General features: G+C 22.4%; 4 protein-coding genes across 4 annotated transcripts; 3 read left to right on the forward strand and 1 right to left on the reverse strand. All coding sequences in view use genetic code 6, as the record gives it.

Moving 5' to 3' along the window:
- Positions 1-819: 819 nt before the first annotated feature.
- Positions 820-2222, forward strand: TTHERM_01123830 (terbinafine resistance locus protein Yip1; the record flags this gene model as incomplete). Its single annotated transcript, XM_001030163.3, has 6 exons — positions 820-975; positions 1112-1199; positions 1288-1330; positions 1423-1539; positions 1905-2056; positions 2113-2222. The coding sequence occupies 6 exons, from the start codon at positions 820-822 to the stop codon at positions 2220-2222; spliced, it is 666 nt and encodes a 221-aa protein (XP_001030163.1).
- Positions 2223-3218: 996 nt separating this feature from the next.
- TTHERM_01123840 (3-hydroxyisobutyrate dehydrogenase) lies at positions 3219-4393 on the reverse strand (the record flags this gene model as incomplete). The annotated part of the gene is made up of 2 exons (XM_001030164.3): positions 3219-3518; positions 3743-4393. 2 exons carry the CDS (start codon positions 4391-4393, stop codon positions 3219-3221), a joined length of 951 nt encoding a protein of 316 aa, XP_001030164.1.
- A 3149-nt stretch (positions 4394-7542) lies between these two features.
- Positions 7543-7896, forward strand: TTHERM_001123846 (hypothetical protein; the record flags this gene model as incomplete). The annotated part of the gene is made up of 1 exon (XM_012800639.1): positions 7543-7896. One exon carries the CDS (start codon positions 7543-7545, stop codon positions 7894-7896), a length of 354 nt encoding a protein of 117 aa, XP_012656093.1.
- A 3425-nt stretch (positions 7897-11321) lies between these two features.
- On the forward strand, positions 11322-17347 carry TTHERM_01123860 (phospholipid-translocating P-type ATPase, flippase family protein; the record flags this gene model as incomplete). The annotated part of the gene is made up of 14 exons (XM_001030166.2): positions 11322-11385; positions 11697-11920; positions 12690-12926; positions 12996-13056; positions 13444-13726; positions 13815-14078; positions 14156-14521; positions 14752-15667; positions 15728-15820; positions 15992-16245; positions 16310-16488; positions 16550-16868; positions 16929-17017; positions 17070-17347. 14 exons carry the CDS (start codon positions 11322-11324, stop codon positions 17345-17347), a joined length of 3627 nt encoding a protein of 1208 aa, XP_001030166.2.

The raw sequence follows: 17347 nt of genomic DNA on the forward strand, positions 1-17347 counted from the left end.
AACATAATTGTTTCCAAAAATATGAAGAAGTTAAATGATCAATTTTTTTTTACAATTTATCATAAAGAATTAAATTTTAAATCCATTCCTTCTGTAATCAAGCTAAATTATTTTTTACTTTTTATGTAAAAAAATTAATTCTACTTTCAAAACAATTTTTATGATCAATTATGAATATTCTTAAGACAAAGTGAATACAATAATTGATTAAACAAACTTTTCTTAAATACTATATTCTATGCTTGCTAATATTTAGAGCGGATTTTAATATATTTATTATCATTTTGCATAAAATAGTAAGATGCTATATTTCATTTTTAAAAAATAAATCTAAAATTGGCAATTATTTTGGATAGAATTATATTTGAAATATATTAAAAAATTAAATTTCAAATGAGGTCTTAATAGTAACTATCAGATATCTAAAAGCTTAAAAAATGAATTAAATTGATAAATATAGTTAGTGATGAAATCGAAAACGAAAAAGGAGAAAAATGAATTGAACACAAAGTAAGTAATTGAAAATAACAAGGAGATGTGTGTATAAATATTTTGCATAAAGATTATCAGTATTAAAAGAAGCGAATTCATTAAAAAAGAAAAGAAGAGAGAATAGTAAATTATTGAAAATATTACTATTTAATTAATTAATTTCAATCAAAAAGGGATTTTAATAACAATTATAAATAAAAATTGAATATTTAAGATTTCATTAGTAAAGAAAAAGAATAATACTTTCTTGCATAAAATAATTAAATAAATAAATTAATAAATAATTGATTTAATTAATATAAAAATCAACAAAAGTCTATCATATAAATGGATATCGAAGGTCAACACGGTAATTAAGGTGAATTAGCAGGAAATATTTAGTTGTTAGATAACGAATAGCCTTAGGGTATTTCTAGCGCTTAATACTAAAAGTCTGAATAAAAGGCCACATCAACTCTTGATGAACCCGTTTCAGAAACAATTGTAAAATATTAATTAGCAAGAAAAATACTATTTTAAATTGAAAAAAAATCGATAAATAACAAGCATTTAATTTATATTTTAAAATGATTGAATGAAACATAAATTTGTGATATCTAAAACATTTTATAAAAACTAGCTTAGAGATTTGAGAATGATTGGATACAAATTGAAATACGTTTTACTTCCTAAAATGAAAGAAGATAAAGGAAAAGAATTGAGAAATTGTAAATTTTACTATTTGAATTTACTGAGTTTAGTTCAAACAAAATTTTAATTAGAATACAAGTTAATATTCATATTTTTTAACCTTAGGGGATTTATGGGGACCTCTTCTATTGTGCTTATGTCTTGCCATGTAAAATATTGATTTTTTTTCTTATGTGTTTTAAAATTTGAACAAAAAAATAATAATTATTATGTTTGTTAATTATTTCTATTTAAAAAAAGCACTTTAAGTATTGCCACTTCTAGCCAAGCTGAAACAGTTTTTGCCATTATTTTTGTAGTTGTTTGGATAGGTGCTGGTGTAGTTACACTCAATGCTAAGTTATTAGGTGGAAAAATGTAAATAATTAATAATTTATAATTTAATGCACGATATGCTCAAATAATTATTGTTTGCTTGCTGCTGTTAAAATTTCTCCTAATTTGATATTTATTTTCAAATGAACTTAAAATGCATAAAAAACTAGATTTTATTTATTTTGATGCAAGTAATAATTAAACTATCTTTAAAAATCTAAAAAAGGAGAAACGTACGTAATAGATATAGCATAATCAAACATAATTTTCTATTTCATAAATAAATAAAAAAAAAGCAATTAATTTTATTAGAAAATTTCGATATTATTTTTCTTTGATAAATCAGTGCTTCTTTCATTTTTATAATTTAATTTAACTTTTTTATAATATTAATTGTTTATAAAAAGTTCCTTCTTCTAGTCTGTATGTGTATTGGGATATTGCATTTTTCCTATTAATATAGCTTCCTTTATTTCCTTATTTTTACCTAAAGGATATACTGTGTTATTTATAGTTAAGGCATGTATTTGTGGTTTGAGCTTCTTATGGTCTACAAGAGGTATTTTATATAAATATTAAAATTAATTTATAAATATTATTAAAAACGAAATTTAGCTTCAGTACCATTCATGGGAACCTTAGTAAGTGAAGAAAAGAAATTTTTGGCTGTTTACCCTGTATTTTTATTCTATCTTTTCTTGAGTTGGTTTGCTTTAGTTGCCTGAGAACGAATCAATCTATATTTATCAATTAAAATAAAATAAATTAAATAACAAAATCAGAAGATAGTAATGAGACTCGCTTTAAGTAAATCTCTACAAAAATTTACAAAATTCTAATACAGTACAAATTAAATAACTATTATTATCTATTAATATTCATAAATTGTGCATTATCTGTTAAAAATCTATCTTGATGATTGAAAGCTGTTTAATCCTTTTTCATTAAAATAAAGTTAAATAACTTTTTATGATTTATATTTAAATATAGCATTTCAAAAAATTAAAACAAATTAAAAGGATAAATCAAAAATAATTTTAAATATACAAATTATTTAAATGAAATTGCTAAAAAAATTGATTAATTATTTTATCTTTAATTTGAGTTGGTTTTATTTTTAAAAATTTTAATTTTGTCATTTTTTATTATAAAATCAAATATTGAATAAATTTTCTTTCAAACATTTTAAAGTTAAAAATTTTTAACTCCTATTTTATTTAGGCTTTGCATATTTTCAGAATTTTATTAATTTTAACTAAGTTTGCTGAAAAATATTTTAAAGGTTTTATGCTTTAGCTTTTAAATATATTTTTTGTTAAAATAAATGCAAAATATTTGATATTTTAATTAGTTTAAATGCTACTATTTAGTTTTGTAGGAAAGTTAATTTTTAGGATGAGAGAAAAAAAATAGCTTTATTTGTTTTTTAAGATTTGTAATATTAATATAATTTAATTGTTGAGCCTAATCTAATATATTTTTTTTAAAAGTTTTTTATATTTCTAAATAAAATTCATTAATTTAGTAAAAAAATTAATTAAAAATTAACTTATATTTTTGTTATTTGAATTAATAGAAAAATATTTTGAAAAAAAATGAAAAATAATTAAAATGCTTTTATTTCTTTCTATAAAGAATATAAAATATGAACTCCTTGAATTGAATTTATATATGTAGTTTAAGAGTAAGCAGTTTACATATATATAAATAGTAAAAATCAATCATTATTTAAGTTTATTATTTAAGAGGACATCATAAACGATAGCAAAATCTTTACGATTAAGTCCCAATTCAACCAATTTTTAGTAAATATCTTTTGCATGGTTACCAAGAGGAACATCAGCAGAAGCTTGTTTTGCAGCATCAGCAGCTAATCCTAAATCCTTAAGCATAAGTTCACAAGCAAAACCTCCTTCATAACCCTTAGAAGCAGGAACATTTTCTAATACGCCAGGGCAAGGGTTATAGACTTCACTACTCCAGCATCTACCAGATGCAGTATTCATGATTGATGAAAGAACCTATTTTATTATTTATTAGTTTATTTATTTTAAAAATGGAAATTAATAAATAAATAAATAAAAAGACAAAAAATATATTTATTTATAACAGTTTTTTAAAAAAAATAATTTTTTTGATTGAAAATGATAGCATAATTTAATTCTCATAATATTTGTTCTACTAATAATTTTATTTATGTCTTTTAGAATATTTTAATGACTAATATAAATATAAAATTGTTTACTTTAGGGTCGATACCAAGCTTTTTGCCCAAGGAGATAGCTTCTGCAACGGCTATCATTTCAATACCAAGAGCCATGTTATTGCAAATTTTAGCAATAGATCCAGCACCAGGTTTTTCACAGTTGGCGATATTTTTACCCATGTGTTAAAGAAGATTTTTGCATTCTTAGAAGAGTTCCTTATTTTCAGCACCAACCATAAAAGTGAGAGTACCAGCTGTTGCAGCACCAACACCACCACTAACAGGAGCATCAATGTAACGTTGATTGACCTTCTTAGCATTTTCGTAGATCTTTATAGCAGCATGATAAGAAATTGTAGATGAATCAATAAACAAACTATTTTTTGCACTCTTTTAGAATAATCCATTTTCCCCTTCTAAGACACTGCTAACATGGGAAGAGTTAGGAAGCATTGTAACGAACTTGTTAGCTTTACGTGCCAATACTGTAACATCTTCACAAACAGCTAAACCTTCTTTAGCATATTTCTTCAAAGAATCTTTATTTACATCAAAAGCAATAACTTCAAAGCCACCTTTTCTAGCTAAATTAAGAGCCATAGGGCCACCCATATTTCCCAAACCGATGAAACCAACAGTTTCTGCTCTGAGATATTAGGAGTTATTTAAGGAACGAGCGATTCTTCTCATTGTAAAAGCTATCTGCTACTATTTATTTATTGATGTTAAAATTTAGTATTTTTTAATTGATTTTATTATTATATTAAAAATTGATCTTCTTCTGATGCTTTTATAATATATTTGTTATGTTAAATAAAAATATCAGATTTACAAAACAATTAATAAGAAATATCTTTTTTTATTGGAAATTGTTAATTCATATCCATGTGATAGCTATACTATTCATTAAGATGGCAATATTAGATCACCTTTATCCTTAATACAATCCAAATGACCTTAAAATGTGAAATTATTCTCTAAGAAGATACGTATTTTGTATTTTCAATGTTATTCAGATTTATTTACAAAACTTATAAATCTTTAGACATTTCATAGTAGTTAAATAAATAATCTTACACTTTTATTTACTAAAAATATGATATGCTCATCAAAAAATGTAATATATTAATATGATCCTTAAGGTATTATTAAATTTCCTTTTTAATTCTCAAATAAAATTAAAATCGACTAGCAACTTTTATGATAGATTGATTTAACTAAATAGTTTATGTATATTATTTTGTATTAAAATATATTTTTAACATAAAATTAATAAAAATTAATGATATTGATTAGTTTATTCAGACAGACAGACAATTTTTATAGTTTTTAAAGTAAATCTTTAATTAGAATAATCTAATTATTATTGTTTTTGTGTGTAATATTATAAATATAATTTTTTTAATAAAATTAATAGTATATTAATAAAAAATATAATTATTTTTATTTGAAATAATAATTATGCTCTCACTTTTAACTAGTTTTATATTTTCAATATTTTTCATACATAATTCCATCAGTTTCCCTAATCCTATAAACCTTTGAAATTAATAATTTTTATAAAAAATTTGAAAAAATTAAAAAAGGTACTATAAATTTTTCTATCTATATAAATAAATTTTAATGGTTAATGTTAATAGATAAGATTATTATTTAAAAATTATTTTTTTAAATTTATTTAAATTATTCTTTTAAGACTAGATAGATATTTAAGTATTAAAGCTAATAAAAAAGCAAAATATTTAAAAAAAGAATATGCTTAAAAATCATTTTTATTAAAAAATATTTTATTAAAGTTTTAAGTTTTAATAATTTAATAATAACCTCTTAATGTATGATTATTTTCAAGAGGTTTTATTTAGTTTTTTAAGTAAAATAAAATTATTTTTTACTAATCGATTTAAATCATAAAGTATAATTAATATAAACAGAACAATTTATTTACTTTGATATGAACTTAATGAACAAATATTTTATAATTAAAAGCATATATTAAGTAAAATTATAAAAATTAATTGTATTGATTTTCATTAATGGCCACATCTATTAATTTAAAAATTGAAACAACTTAATGAACTAATTTTGTTATATGAAAATAGATAATCAACCTAAAATTTATTTTTAATAATACAAATATTTAAATACATGAGATTAATGCTTGAATCTATTTACTTATTATATTTAATTGTAAAATTTGAGCTAAGACTTTGTATAAAAAACTAATTAGTTTTTTTATCGAAAAAAGTTTTTTTAAAATTAATTAAGTTATTAATTATTAACGTAATTACTAAATAATAAATCAAAAATATAAAACTAATTAAGAGTTTTTATTAATTTCCCATAAAAAAAAGAGTAAATTTATTTATTTATTAAATTATGCTTTTCTACTTTATGAACCAATTAGAAATTATAAAAATTTTAAACAGTATAGAATAAATAGCTAAATATAGTCATGGCACTTCTTTATTGCTAATTCCAAATTGATATTTAAGAATAAAACACAAAAAAATGATTTGTTTAAAAACTTTTATATAAAATACAAACCCATGTATTTGCTTGTTTTACCAGCTTACTTAACTTAATGTACTGAATAAGTTATAAAATAATCATATAATTATTCTCTATTTGGTGATAGGTATGAACGAATTTGAAGTGGAGTTTTTATTAAAAACTGATATATTTATCAATTGTTACTTTAATATTCACAGTTTTATTAGCGGATCAAATTTTTGAGAAATTTTATGAAATATTACAATTAATATTTATATTAGTTGATGAATTAAATACCTTTAAAAATACTCAACGCATGAATAAGATATTAGTTTTTTGTGAATTAAATTTTTAATCATAAAAAAAATCAAAAAAGTTATATGATCGAGCTTTGCATATATTTGAATTAAGGTAATAATTTTATTTAAATATGTATGTATATGCAATTATATAAAAATATATATTTATATATCAATTTGAGGAATAATTTAAGCAAAATTTGTAAAAATTTTAAGTATTTAGTTAGTCGATTATGAAAATTAATAGTAATTAATGTAAGTGAGATTAGTAATTAGTGGTAGGTAGTTCATTTATTTATTAATGTATTTATATTTTCATTCATTTATTTATTTTAGTAAAATTTGTTGTGGGAGATGAGCTTGGGCTACTGCAGGAAAAAACAATTTTTACACAAGGAGATTTTTCTTGAGTTTATCTTTAAGATATTAAGTTATTCAAGTATTATTATTGTTGTTAGTTATAGGAATTATGAGCAAGATATTTATTTAAGATTTAATATGTGTTTTTAAGAATTTCGGAAGCTATAAATCTGAATGATTCATGATGAAGCATAAAAGTTTTAGCGCTTTCATTACTGGAATGCTAATTTTAACTGAGTTTAAATTCATCTTCGCAGATAGAGAGAAGACCTTCATTTTTACTGAAAAAGAAAGTATTTAGATAAACTACGTTATTTTAAGAGAAATCAACAGATTTAGCAAAATCCTTAAATGAAGAAAGAATCAAATTAATAGAAAGTAGAGAATACATTCTAGCTTCGAAGCTGAGTTATGACTTAAATTTATTAAAGGATTTATGATGAGCGAAGGTGATTTAATCTAAATAAGTGGGGAGATTTCCTGCGCATAATGTAAAATTTTATTAAAGAATTCTTCTATATGCAATTAAGTGAAAAATTTAATTTTTCTATGCTAAAAGATTTGAGAAGTTATCAATTAAATCTCCAGATTCTGAATCAATTGATGGTTAGATTTATTGTTATTAATTTGATGATGCTGTTTGAGAATCTTCTAATTTTAATTGGAATATGAGGCAATCTGAATCTGTGCATGTCGATGCCAATAACTCTTTGTCCTTGTTGGTAAATTTTAGAATAAGATTAATCCAATCCAATACATGCAAGTGTGTGTATAGAGGAAATCTATTCATGTTACTTTTTAAATAGTCTTAGAATCTTTTTACATATTTTTTAAATTTATCTGCAGTTTAAGGTCTCAAGGATGAAAATTAAAGGGAACTCAATCTTTGATCGAGAAGCAGAAATTCTAGACAGTACATAAAAACTTTTAAAAGTATTTTACAGTTAGTAGAATCTAATTTCTGCATCTACAAAAAATTTTCGAAATAAGGTATAATTTCTCCATCTAGGTCAATAGCTCTCTCTTTTGTAAGTTCAATTATGAGATCTTCTGTCGTACATATTTCTTCCAAGTGAGTAACTTCTGTCAATCTTTTTTAGCTGTGTACATTATATTGTCCATTTTAGTTCATTTATTAGTTTTGATTCATTTTAGTAGAAACGCATCCTCCTCCTAAAAGGGTGACTTCGTTACACTTCTTGATGCATTTCATATCATTCGAGATACTAAAATGATGTTGTAAAGATTGGAATTATAATTAATCTCCAAGTTTTAATTTGTTTTTTACTAAGTTTATAATATAAGAAGCAGCTGTAAAAGATAAGAATGTTTAATTAGTCTTATTTGTTAATTTGTTAGTAGAAGTGCATTGAATGACCTTTCCTAGAGATATATCAATTAAAAGTTAACTTTTCATATTCTAGTTCCATTCCAAATAAATATTCAAAAGTTTTTGTTTCATATTTATAATTTATATTGAGTAAGTTATTAGAATATTTGTAAATATTAAATTTTAATTATTGTATGTTTTTTTTTTTTAAAGTTAAAATTTGATTGATATTTATTTTGTATTTTACTTTTTTTTTTTCAGCAAAATGTATTTTTTTTTAATTAATGTTGTTTATTTTTTTCTTTTGATTTATCAGTTTAATAACTTTGGTTTGCAACTTCTTTAATTTATTTTTTTGAATGAAAATCAGTACTTTCTTGCATTATTAATCTATTATGATGATTAGATATTAATAAGTGATATAAATAAGTGAATGATTATTGTTTCTATTTACTTTCTCTTATTTTTAGTACTCTCTAAATTAATTTAAAAGGAATACCTTTTTAAATACGAGTAAATGTTGTCTATAAATAAAGGCAAAGAGAATATCAAATAAATTACAGATTTATCTTCTTTTTTATAAGTTTTTTTCTTCGTACAATTATTAGTAAGGTATAAAAGAAAGGAAAAAAGTCAATTAAATGTTTAAAAATTCCTCACGTTTTTAATTATTATAATAGTAATTAAGGTAAAAGCTAAATAAAAGAGATTGATGAATTTACAAAATAAAAAATTAGATTACTAAAACAAAATTAAAAAGATCTGTGAATTTAAAAATATAAAAAATAATTGAATAGGCTGACTTAGTTTATTTTTCCAAGTTATTTAAAGATAATACTTACACTTTTGCTTTTGGACTCTTTTATTTCTTGGAGATCAAAGAGTACTCTAAAAGTATAAACTAATAATTAAAAACATACAATCGTCTTCATTAAGTAATATTTAATAAAAAAGAAAAAAGGAACAAACAAATATTTCTTTTTTAAATGTGAGTCAGATTTAAACAAAAGTATGAAGTTTACTTTTATTTAGTAAAAAAAAAATTAATTGAATAGCTCTTGTCTATACTAATGAATGTACAAAATTTGATTAAGTAACGAACGCACAATCTATTTTTATCTTTTTTTATAAATATCTAAATTTGTAAATTCGTTATGAACAATAAATTAGTTTATCAAAACTAACTTAAATGAGTTAGAAATGGCTTTTGATTTTGTCTTTAGATAATATTTTTTAAATTTTATGATGTTTATTGTTTTTTTCTGCAAATATACTTTTTTTTAATAAACAAACAAACAAATAAATATAAAATTAAAGAGAGAAAAAAAGAAGAGAGCTATTAGATTAATTATTATAAATACCCCTAAAAGAAAAGACCATACATATATTTTATATTTCACTCTTCAAAACTCTAAATAAAATTTATTCTTACACAGATAACTATTGAGTTGTACAATTTAAAAAAAATTAAATTTTAACTTTAATTCTTGAAAATTTCTCACAAAATATTTACATGTTACAATAAAATATCATTTTATAGACTTAAACATTAAGATCTCTTAAAATAGACTAAATATTTATTAAAAATAACAATTTGTTTCATTTTGTTTAAATTATTAATAAGAATTTCTCAGAAAAAGCTTTAATTATTCATATTACTATTAATGTAATTTCATGCAATTATATTAAATATGATAGATAATTTGCTTATAGATATAGACAAAAATTTGAATAATCAATACATCTATAATATACAATTATGGTCTATGAAATATTTAAAAGTAAGTTTATTTCCTATTAAATAAAGTTTACCAATTTCTATTTAAAAATCTACTTAATAAATTTGGTATTAAAAATAGATGAAAATTGCTATTTTAAAATATCTATCTTGTAAGTTATAGAAATATAAGAAACTCTAGATAAATATTTTGATCTTTTAATAAAATTTAATAAGAATTAAACTTAAGAATTTATTTTATTTTAAAGTTTTATAAAGAAAAAGAAATATTTTTTTTAATTTCTAATAATTAAGTTAATTTATATTTTGAAGATTTCCAAGTATTTTTGAAAAAATAAATAAAGATACCTCTTACCTAACTGTCTATCTATCTAACTATCTATTTCCAATTTATTTTATATCTTAAATTTAACATTTTTGAAGGTTAATTTTAATAATAATGTATCTTATTTTGTGAATTATTTCTAAATTAAAATTCCATAAAAATATGATGTTTTGCAAAAATAAAATGATTATATTCTCTTCTTTATATAAGTTTAATTAATTTTTAATAGGAAAAGACTACATAAAAGCATAATCAAAATTATTTCATTGATAATTCACTCAATTATTTTCAAAAATATTTCAAAAAATAAATAAAAATCCTGAGAGAAAAAACTTATGAGAATTAATTTTTAAAGTGAAAAAATAGGATTTATTTATTTTAATGCTAAAAAATATTTAGCAATTAAATGAATAAATTATAAATTATTTTAGAAGAGAAGCTAGTAAAAATTTATTTTAAATAATTTTAAGTAATTAAACCAATATTTAATTATAAACAAACAAAAAAGAAATGATCACTTCTCTTTTTCGTTATTAATTTGTCTTGTTTTAATGTAATATATTACTCTTTCTGACTTTTAATACAACAACCTAGAAAACACAGCTTTAATACATGATATTTATTCTGAGTAATATGTATTCGATAATATAATGTTTATCGCAAAATAACTAACCAATAAATCTTGCATTCATATATACATACATTCATACACTCTTAAGTTCTCATACATACTAATAAACTTGCATATAGCAAGCCGATTGATAGGCTGGCAGGTAGGTAGGTAAGAAAATAGGATGAATTAAAAGTTATTTATGAAATAAACAAAAGAATAAAAGCAAACGAACTGTCATAAATTTGTGATAATAAATAGAGAAAAAATAAATAAAGGAGTAGTAATTATTTTTAATATTTATAATTAAAAAGAAAGAGCATTCAATAGCCTTTTTTGATTATTAAAATTAAAAAATTAATATATACTATAACTCAACAAGCAAAAAAGAAGAAAGTAGGACGAAGGAGTGAGTAACAAAGACATAAATAAAACTAGAAAGTCCTAACAGTATAATTTAGCAAAAATGTCAAACGACGACACGGGCGTGCAAAATTTAGATGATTAGGATTCGAAGCGCTTTGGATATGGTATAGTTATTCATTTAAGCAATTTAAGAATCGTATGAAATCAGAAATTATTCCTAATATTATTTCTCCTTTACTTATTGACATTTGTTTCAATCTGCAAATTAACTTAAATATATACTTTACTCAAAGATTTTCTTTTTAAGGACACATTTGTTCATAAGGGAATATGTTATGTTTTAATTTGATTTTTGGAAGGTTATGATTAAAGATAAATATTTCTTTTGCATGTAGGGGAAAACATATTTTAGCATAAAATAAATTCTGATTACGTTTTAATTATCATATTTCAAATTATATTAATATATAAATAGACTACTAATATGCTAATGTCTCAAAGGACAATAGGTCTTGCCAATTTTTTTACTATAATTAAAACAAGTTAAAGTATTAAAGTGAACCTAGAAAAATTACCACTGGTAGACCCGATGAGTGTCTACCTAACAATAATATAAAGACTAACAAATACACTTGCTTAAATTTCTTTCCTAAAAACCTCTATTTATAGTTTAGCAAATTAGCAAATATTTATTTCTTGGTAAGCGATAAATTGTTTTAAAAATAATTTTTATAATTGAGATTGAGCTTAAGAATTTTATTTTGGTGAATTTCAAAACATTTTATTTGTAATGTTTAAAATAACTACAGATTAAAGACAATAAACAAACATATTTAAGCATATGGAGGGAGCAGATTTACTTTCCCTTTAATTTAATGTGAAAAAAAAAAAAATTATTAAACTTAATTACTGCTCCAAAAATTAAAAAAAAAAATATATAGACATTCACTTGATAATGTAATAATATACGAAAGGCTAATTTAATTGAAATATAAGAAATACAATAAAATAGAATACGACATAAATAAACAATAAAAAATAGCTAGCAATAAATCAAACAATCAATAATTTATTCATTCAAGCTGTTATTAAGTTATAAGCAAATTAACTAACTAACTAAATAACTATTTATTCATTAATATAAAAAAATTAGTCTAATTTTTAAATTAATATAAAAAAATTAGTCTAATTTTTAAATACAAACCATTTAAAAAATAACGAAATCAATAAAAATTTTTATTATTTCAAAAAATAAACATTTTTAATTGAATGTGTTTCATGAAATTACTTTAAAATTTACAGATATGCTGAATCTTAAAAATATGAAACTAAAATAAATGGAAAAGCCAATCTTGAAAATCCCGATAGTTTTTTAATAAAAAAAATATTTTACTTTTTACAAATATTTTTATTTTTTAAAAACTCATTTTTTTGAAATTCTAAATATTTTATAAAACAAATATTGTAGTTTATTGGTATTATGTAGTCTATTCCTTAAATTTCTATTTCGAATGCTATACCTGTCATTTTTCTTCCCTTAGCTGTCATAGTTGCAATCACTGGAGGAAAAGATTTATATGAGGATTATAAAAGAATGAAAAGTGACAGAACAGAGAACGACTAAAAAATTTAAATTTTTGATAATAAATCAAACAGTTTTAAAGAATTTACTTGGAAAGAAATACGACCTGGGCATATTGTCAAAGTAACTATTCAAATAACTAAAAACTTTGAGTTTAACTTTTCTTAATTTTACTTTTTTTAAATTATTTAGGTAATGAGGGACCATTATTTTCCTGCTGACGTAGTTTTATTAATGACTTCAGATCCATAAGGTAACACAAATACACACTAATCATTTCTTTAAATTTAGCATTTTAGTAGTAGCTAATTCTTTTTTAAAATAATTTATCATTGTCATCCATCCATCAGACATTTGATAGAAAATAAGGAAAGTTTATTTAGAGATTAATTTTGAAAATAGAAAAAAAAAAAAATCAAAATCTTTGCATTAAAACTTATATTAATTTATTGACAGTAGAACTTTAAATTTTTTGATATTGTTATTTAGTTAATCACATTCAATCCATTCAATACGAATTTACAATAAAATAAGAAAACAGAATGCTTTTAAAAATTTACTTTAAAAAATAATAAAGCAAAAAATGAAAAATTAATCAAATTTAATTATTTATTTATTTGTTTGTTTTCTTATATAAAAGGGATTTGCTATATCGAGACAAAAAACCTAGATGGTGAAACAAATTTAGAAAGTAAACAAGCAGATCCTCGTATAAGAGATAAATGTATTAAAGATGAATCTAAATTAGGCTAAGAATGTGTGATTATACATTATGAAAGTCCTAACAAAAGAATCTATCGTTTTGATGGAAGTTTTGACACTAAAATGGGTGAAAATTATCAATTGAGTTACACAAATGTAGTTCTTCGTGGATGTTGCCTTAAAAACACTGAATATGCTATTGGAATGGCTGTTTACACAGGGTAAAAAATATTAAAATTTAATTCTCAATAACTAACTATAAAGTTGTTCACAATATGTTTTTAAAAATTCTTTTTATTTATAAAATAGACATTAATCTAAGATTATGTATAATCTATATTAAGGAAGTGCTAAGAAAAGTACTCTAGAGCAACTTATAGGAAAGCTAATCATTTAAATTTTTTTGTTATAGTTAGTTGTTTGTATTATCTGCGCATCTATTTATATTGGATTTTATTCTTTGGTGGGCTACGAGCTAAGTTACTTAGTTATTAAGGCTTCATCTGATGTCTACGAAGAAGCTAATGCAATCAACTTTTTTGTAAGACTTGGTAACTGGATACTCATTTTCACGTAAAAATAAATAAATAAATCATAATTTTATTTAATTTAATTCATTTCACTAAATGCATTCTTTAAAAAATATAAAGGAATTTTGTCCCAATCAGTCTTATAGTGACATTAGAAACTGTTAAATTTATTCAAGGAATGTTTATGACAGCAGATGAAAAAATGGGAAACCCTACTGTATAAGCTTCTAATTTAAATGAATAATTAGGATAAATAAATTACATTTTTTCTGATAAAACTGGTACTTTAACTAAGAATGTTATGTAATTTAAGCAAATAGCTATTGGGGACACTCTTTATGGAGGAAACGAATAAAAATCTGAACAGCCTCTTACTGATGAAGAAATTATGTTCAATTATCCTAAAGTAGAGAACGTTGATTTTAGAGATAGATCATTTTTAGATAAAGTTAAGGATGAGGAAGATCCTGAGCATGTGAAAATTCGGTAATCTATTAAATTAATTTCTTAATTAAAAACAGATTAAACTTATGGAATTTATTTTAAGTTAAGTACTGAGTTAAAAATAAATAGATAGATGGATAGATTAATTAGTTTTTCACTTCTTTTTGAGAGCAATCATATTTATAAATTAGTTTATCCATTTTTTTTTGTTTATTTAAAACGCAATTCAAAATCAATTTCTTAGTATAATTATATTTATTAAAAAATAATAGTCGAGTATTGTTTATGCTAGCCTCTTGCCATACTGTAACTTCGACAATAGATCATTAGTAAAACACTATCTATACAGCATCTTCCCCTGATGAATATGCAATTATTAACTTCACTAAATTTGCTGGTGTTGAATTTTTAAAAGTAGAGAAAGTAGATGGAAATACAAATATATTGATTAGGTTTAAGCAAAAAATATTTTCTTTGCAATTACTGCATGTATTTGAATTTGATTCGAATAGAAAGCGCTAGTCTGTTATTGTCAAAGACTAAGATGATAAATATTTCTTATTTTGTAAAGGAGCAGATTAAGTGATTACTATGAATCTCAGTGAAAATACAGACCCGATTATGCTCAGAAATTTGAATGAAAAATTAAAATACTTTGGTAGTCAAGGATTGCGTACCCTCATGCTTGCTGAAAGACAAATCGATAAGCAAGCATATGAAATATGGAGTGAAAAGTATTTAAAGGCACGTTCATAAGCAGAAAACAAAGACTTAGAAATCGAAAAGCTTTAGGATGAAATGGAAACTGATTTAGAAATTTTAGGAGCTACTGCTATAGAAGATAAATTGCAAGATGATGTTTCAGATACTATTAAAGCATTGAAAGATTCTGGAATAAAAATTTGGGTATTAACTGGTGATAAAATAGAAACAGCAATAAACATTGCCTATTCTTGCAAATTACTTGATGATACTTTAGAAAAAGCAATTATTGATGTCGAGGAAGAAAATGAAGTTAACAAATTCCTCTAGGATACTCTTTAAAACCTATTAGATGCTGAAGCAACATATATTTAATAATAAAAATAAAATAAAAAAGCAATAGATGAAGATGCTTTGAAAAACCATGCACTTATTATATCAGGTTTTGCTCTAAATCATATTTCGAAGACAGAAATAAAAACACTTGTAATTTATTTATTCATTAAAACAAAAAAATTTAAATTAATTTTATTTTTTTGTAAAAAGATTATGCAAATTGTTAAATATTGCAAGTGTATTATCTGCTGCAGAGTATCCCCAAAATAAAAATAAGAAGTTGTTACTACAGTTCGTGAAATGGTAAATTTAACTAATTGCATCCTTTACTAATTTAATTCTTTTAGTTATGAAAATATTTATCAAAAAAATTAGTTATTGATAGATTTTTAATTCTATTAGAAAGTTATATTTTAATAATTTGATAGTTAAAAATCAAAAAGCTAATATAATTTGTCTTAAATATAATAATAGGAAAAGAATGCAACAACACTCGCTATTGGTGATGGAGCTAATGATGTAAATATGATTACAGCAGCTCATGTAGGAATTGGTATAAAAGGTGTAGAAGGTTAGTAAGCTGCAAGAGCTAGTGATTATTCTATTAATTAATTTAAGGAATTAAGAAGGTTGCTATTCTATCATGGTAGAGAATGTTATCGTAGAAATTCAAATTTAGTACTATATAACTTTTACAAGAATGTCTTGCTTGTGCTTCCTCAATTTTGGTAATTTAATTTAAATACTTTTAATAATCATATTTTTATCGTTTTTAAATACAAAATTAATTAGGTATGGTTGGACTAATTGGTTTAGTGGCTAAACACTATATAACTCCTTCATCTATTAACTTTTTAACATCTTCTTTGCATCACTTCCTATTATGGTTTATGCAATATGGGATGAAGAATATTCCGATGTAGTGCTCGTGAAAAATGAGAAAAAGAATTACTACGAATAAGGAATAAAAAGTAATTTTTTTATTTATTTACTTATATTTTAAATAATAAAATTAAAATATTTAAACTCTAGATAAGCTTTTCAACCAAAGAGAATTCTGGAAATGGAATCTGATAGCTTCAGTACAAGCTGGATTGATTGTCATATGTTCACTTTTCCCATTAGAGCTGAATTTTGTTACATAAAATGGATAGACTTAGTGGTTTTGGGCTACTGGTACTATGGTTTTTGGTTTAGTTGTAGTTATTTCAAACTTAAAAATCCTAATTATGTCAACAGATCACTCTTTGGGTTCTTTAATGATCTTAGCTTTATCTATGCTTCTTTATTTGATTACTTGGGTAATCGTGAGCAATTTGAATTCCACAGAAATTTATAGAACTCTTGGATAGTAAAATAATTTTAAACATCAAAATAACATATAAATAAATAAATTAATTAATTAAATTAGAATGTTCTAAACTCCTAATTTCCACCTTGGTAATATACTATGCATAATTGTTACATCATTCTTTGATTGGGCTTTTTGTTTGTACAAAAGTAAGCTTAGTTCATTTTTTAACTTTGTGAAATAAATTATTTTTTTAAACAGAATGGACTTATGAGTTTGATGAAAAGTAGCAAGTAACTAAGATTGATAAGACACCAAAATAAGTTAAAACAAATAGTACCTTCCCAATTAAAATGCGTACTTTTAATACAGATGTACCTAAAAAATAAAATGGTTTTGTCAAAGATCAAACTAAAGCAAATTATGCAACATAAGAAATGAAAAGAACTTATTATCAAGATGTCAATACTGGTTATGCTTTTAATTAGATAGATAGACACTAATATGTCTAAAAATAGAAAGAGTAGCAAATGTTTTGA

The sequence above is a fragment of the Tetrahymena thermophila genome (genome assembly GCF_000189635.1).
Source record: "Tetrahymena thermophila SB210 genomic scaffold scf_8254034, whole genome shotgun sequence".
NCBI lineage: Eukaryota > Ciliophora > Oligohymenophorea > Hymenostomatida > Tetrahymenidae > Tetrahymena > Tetrahymena thermophila.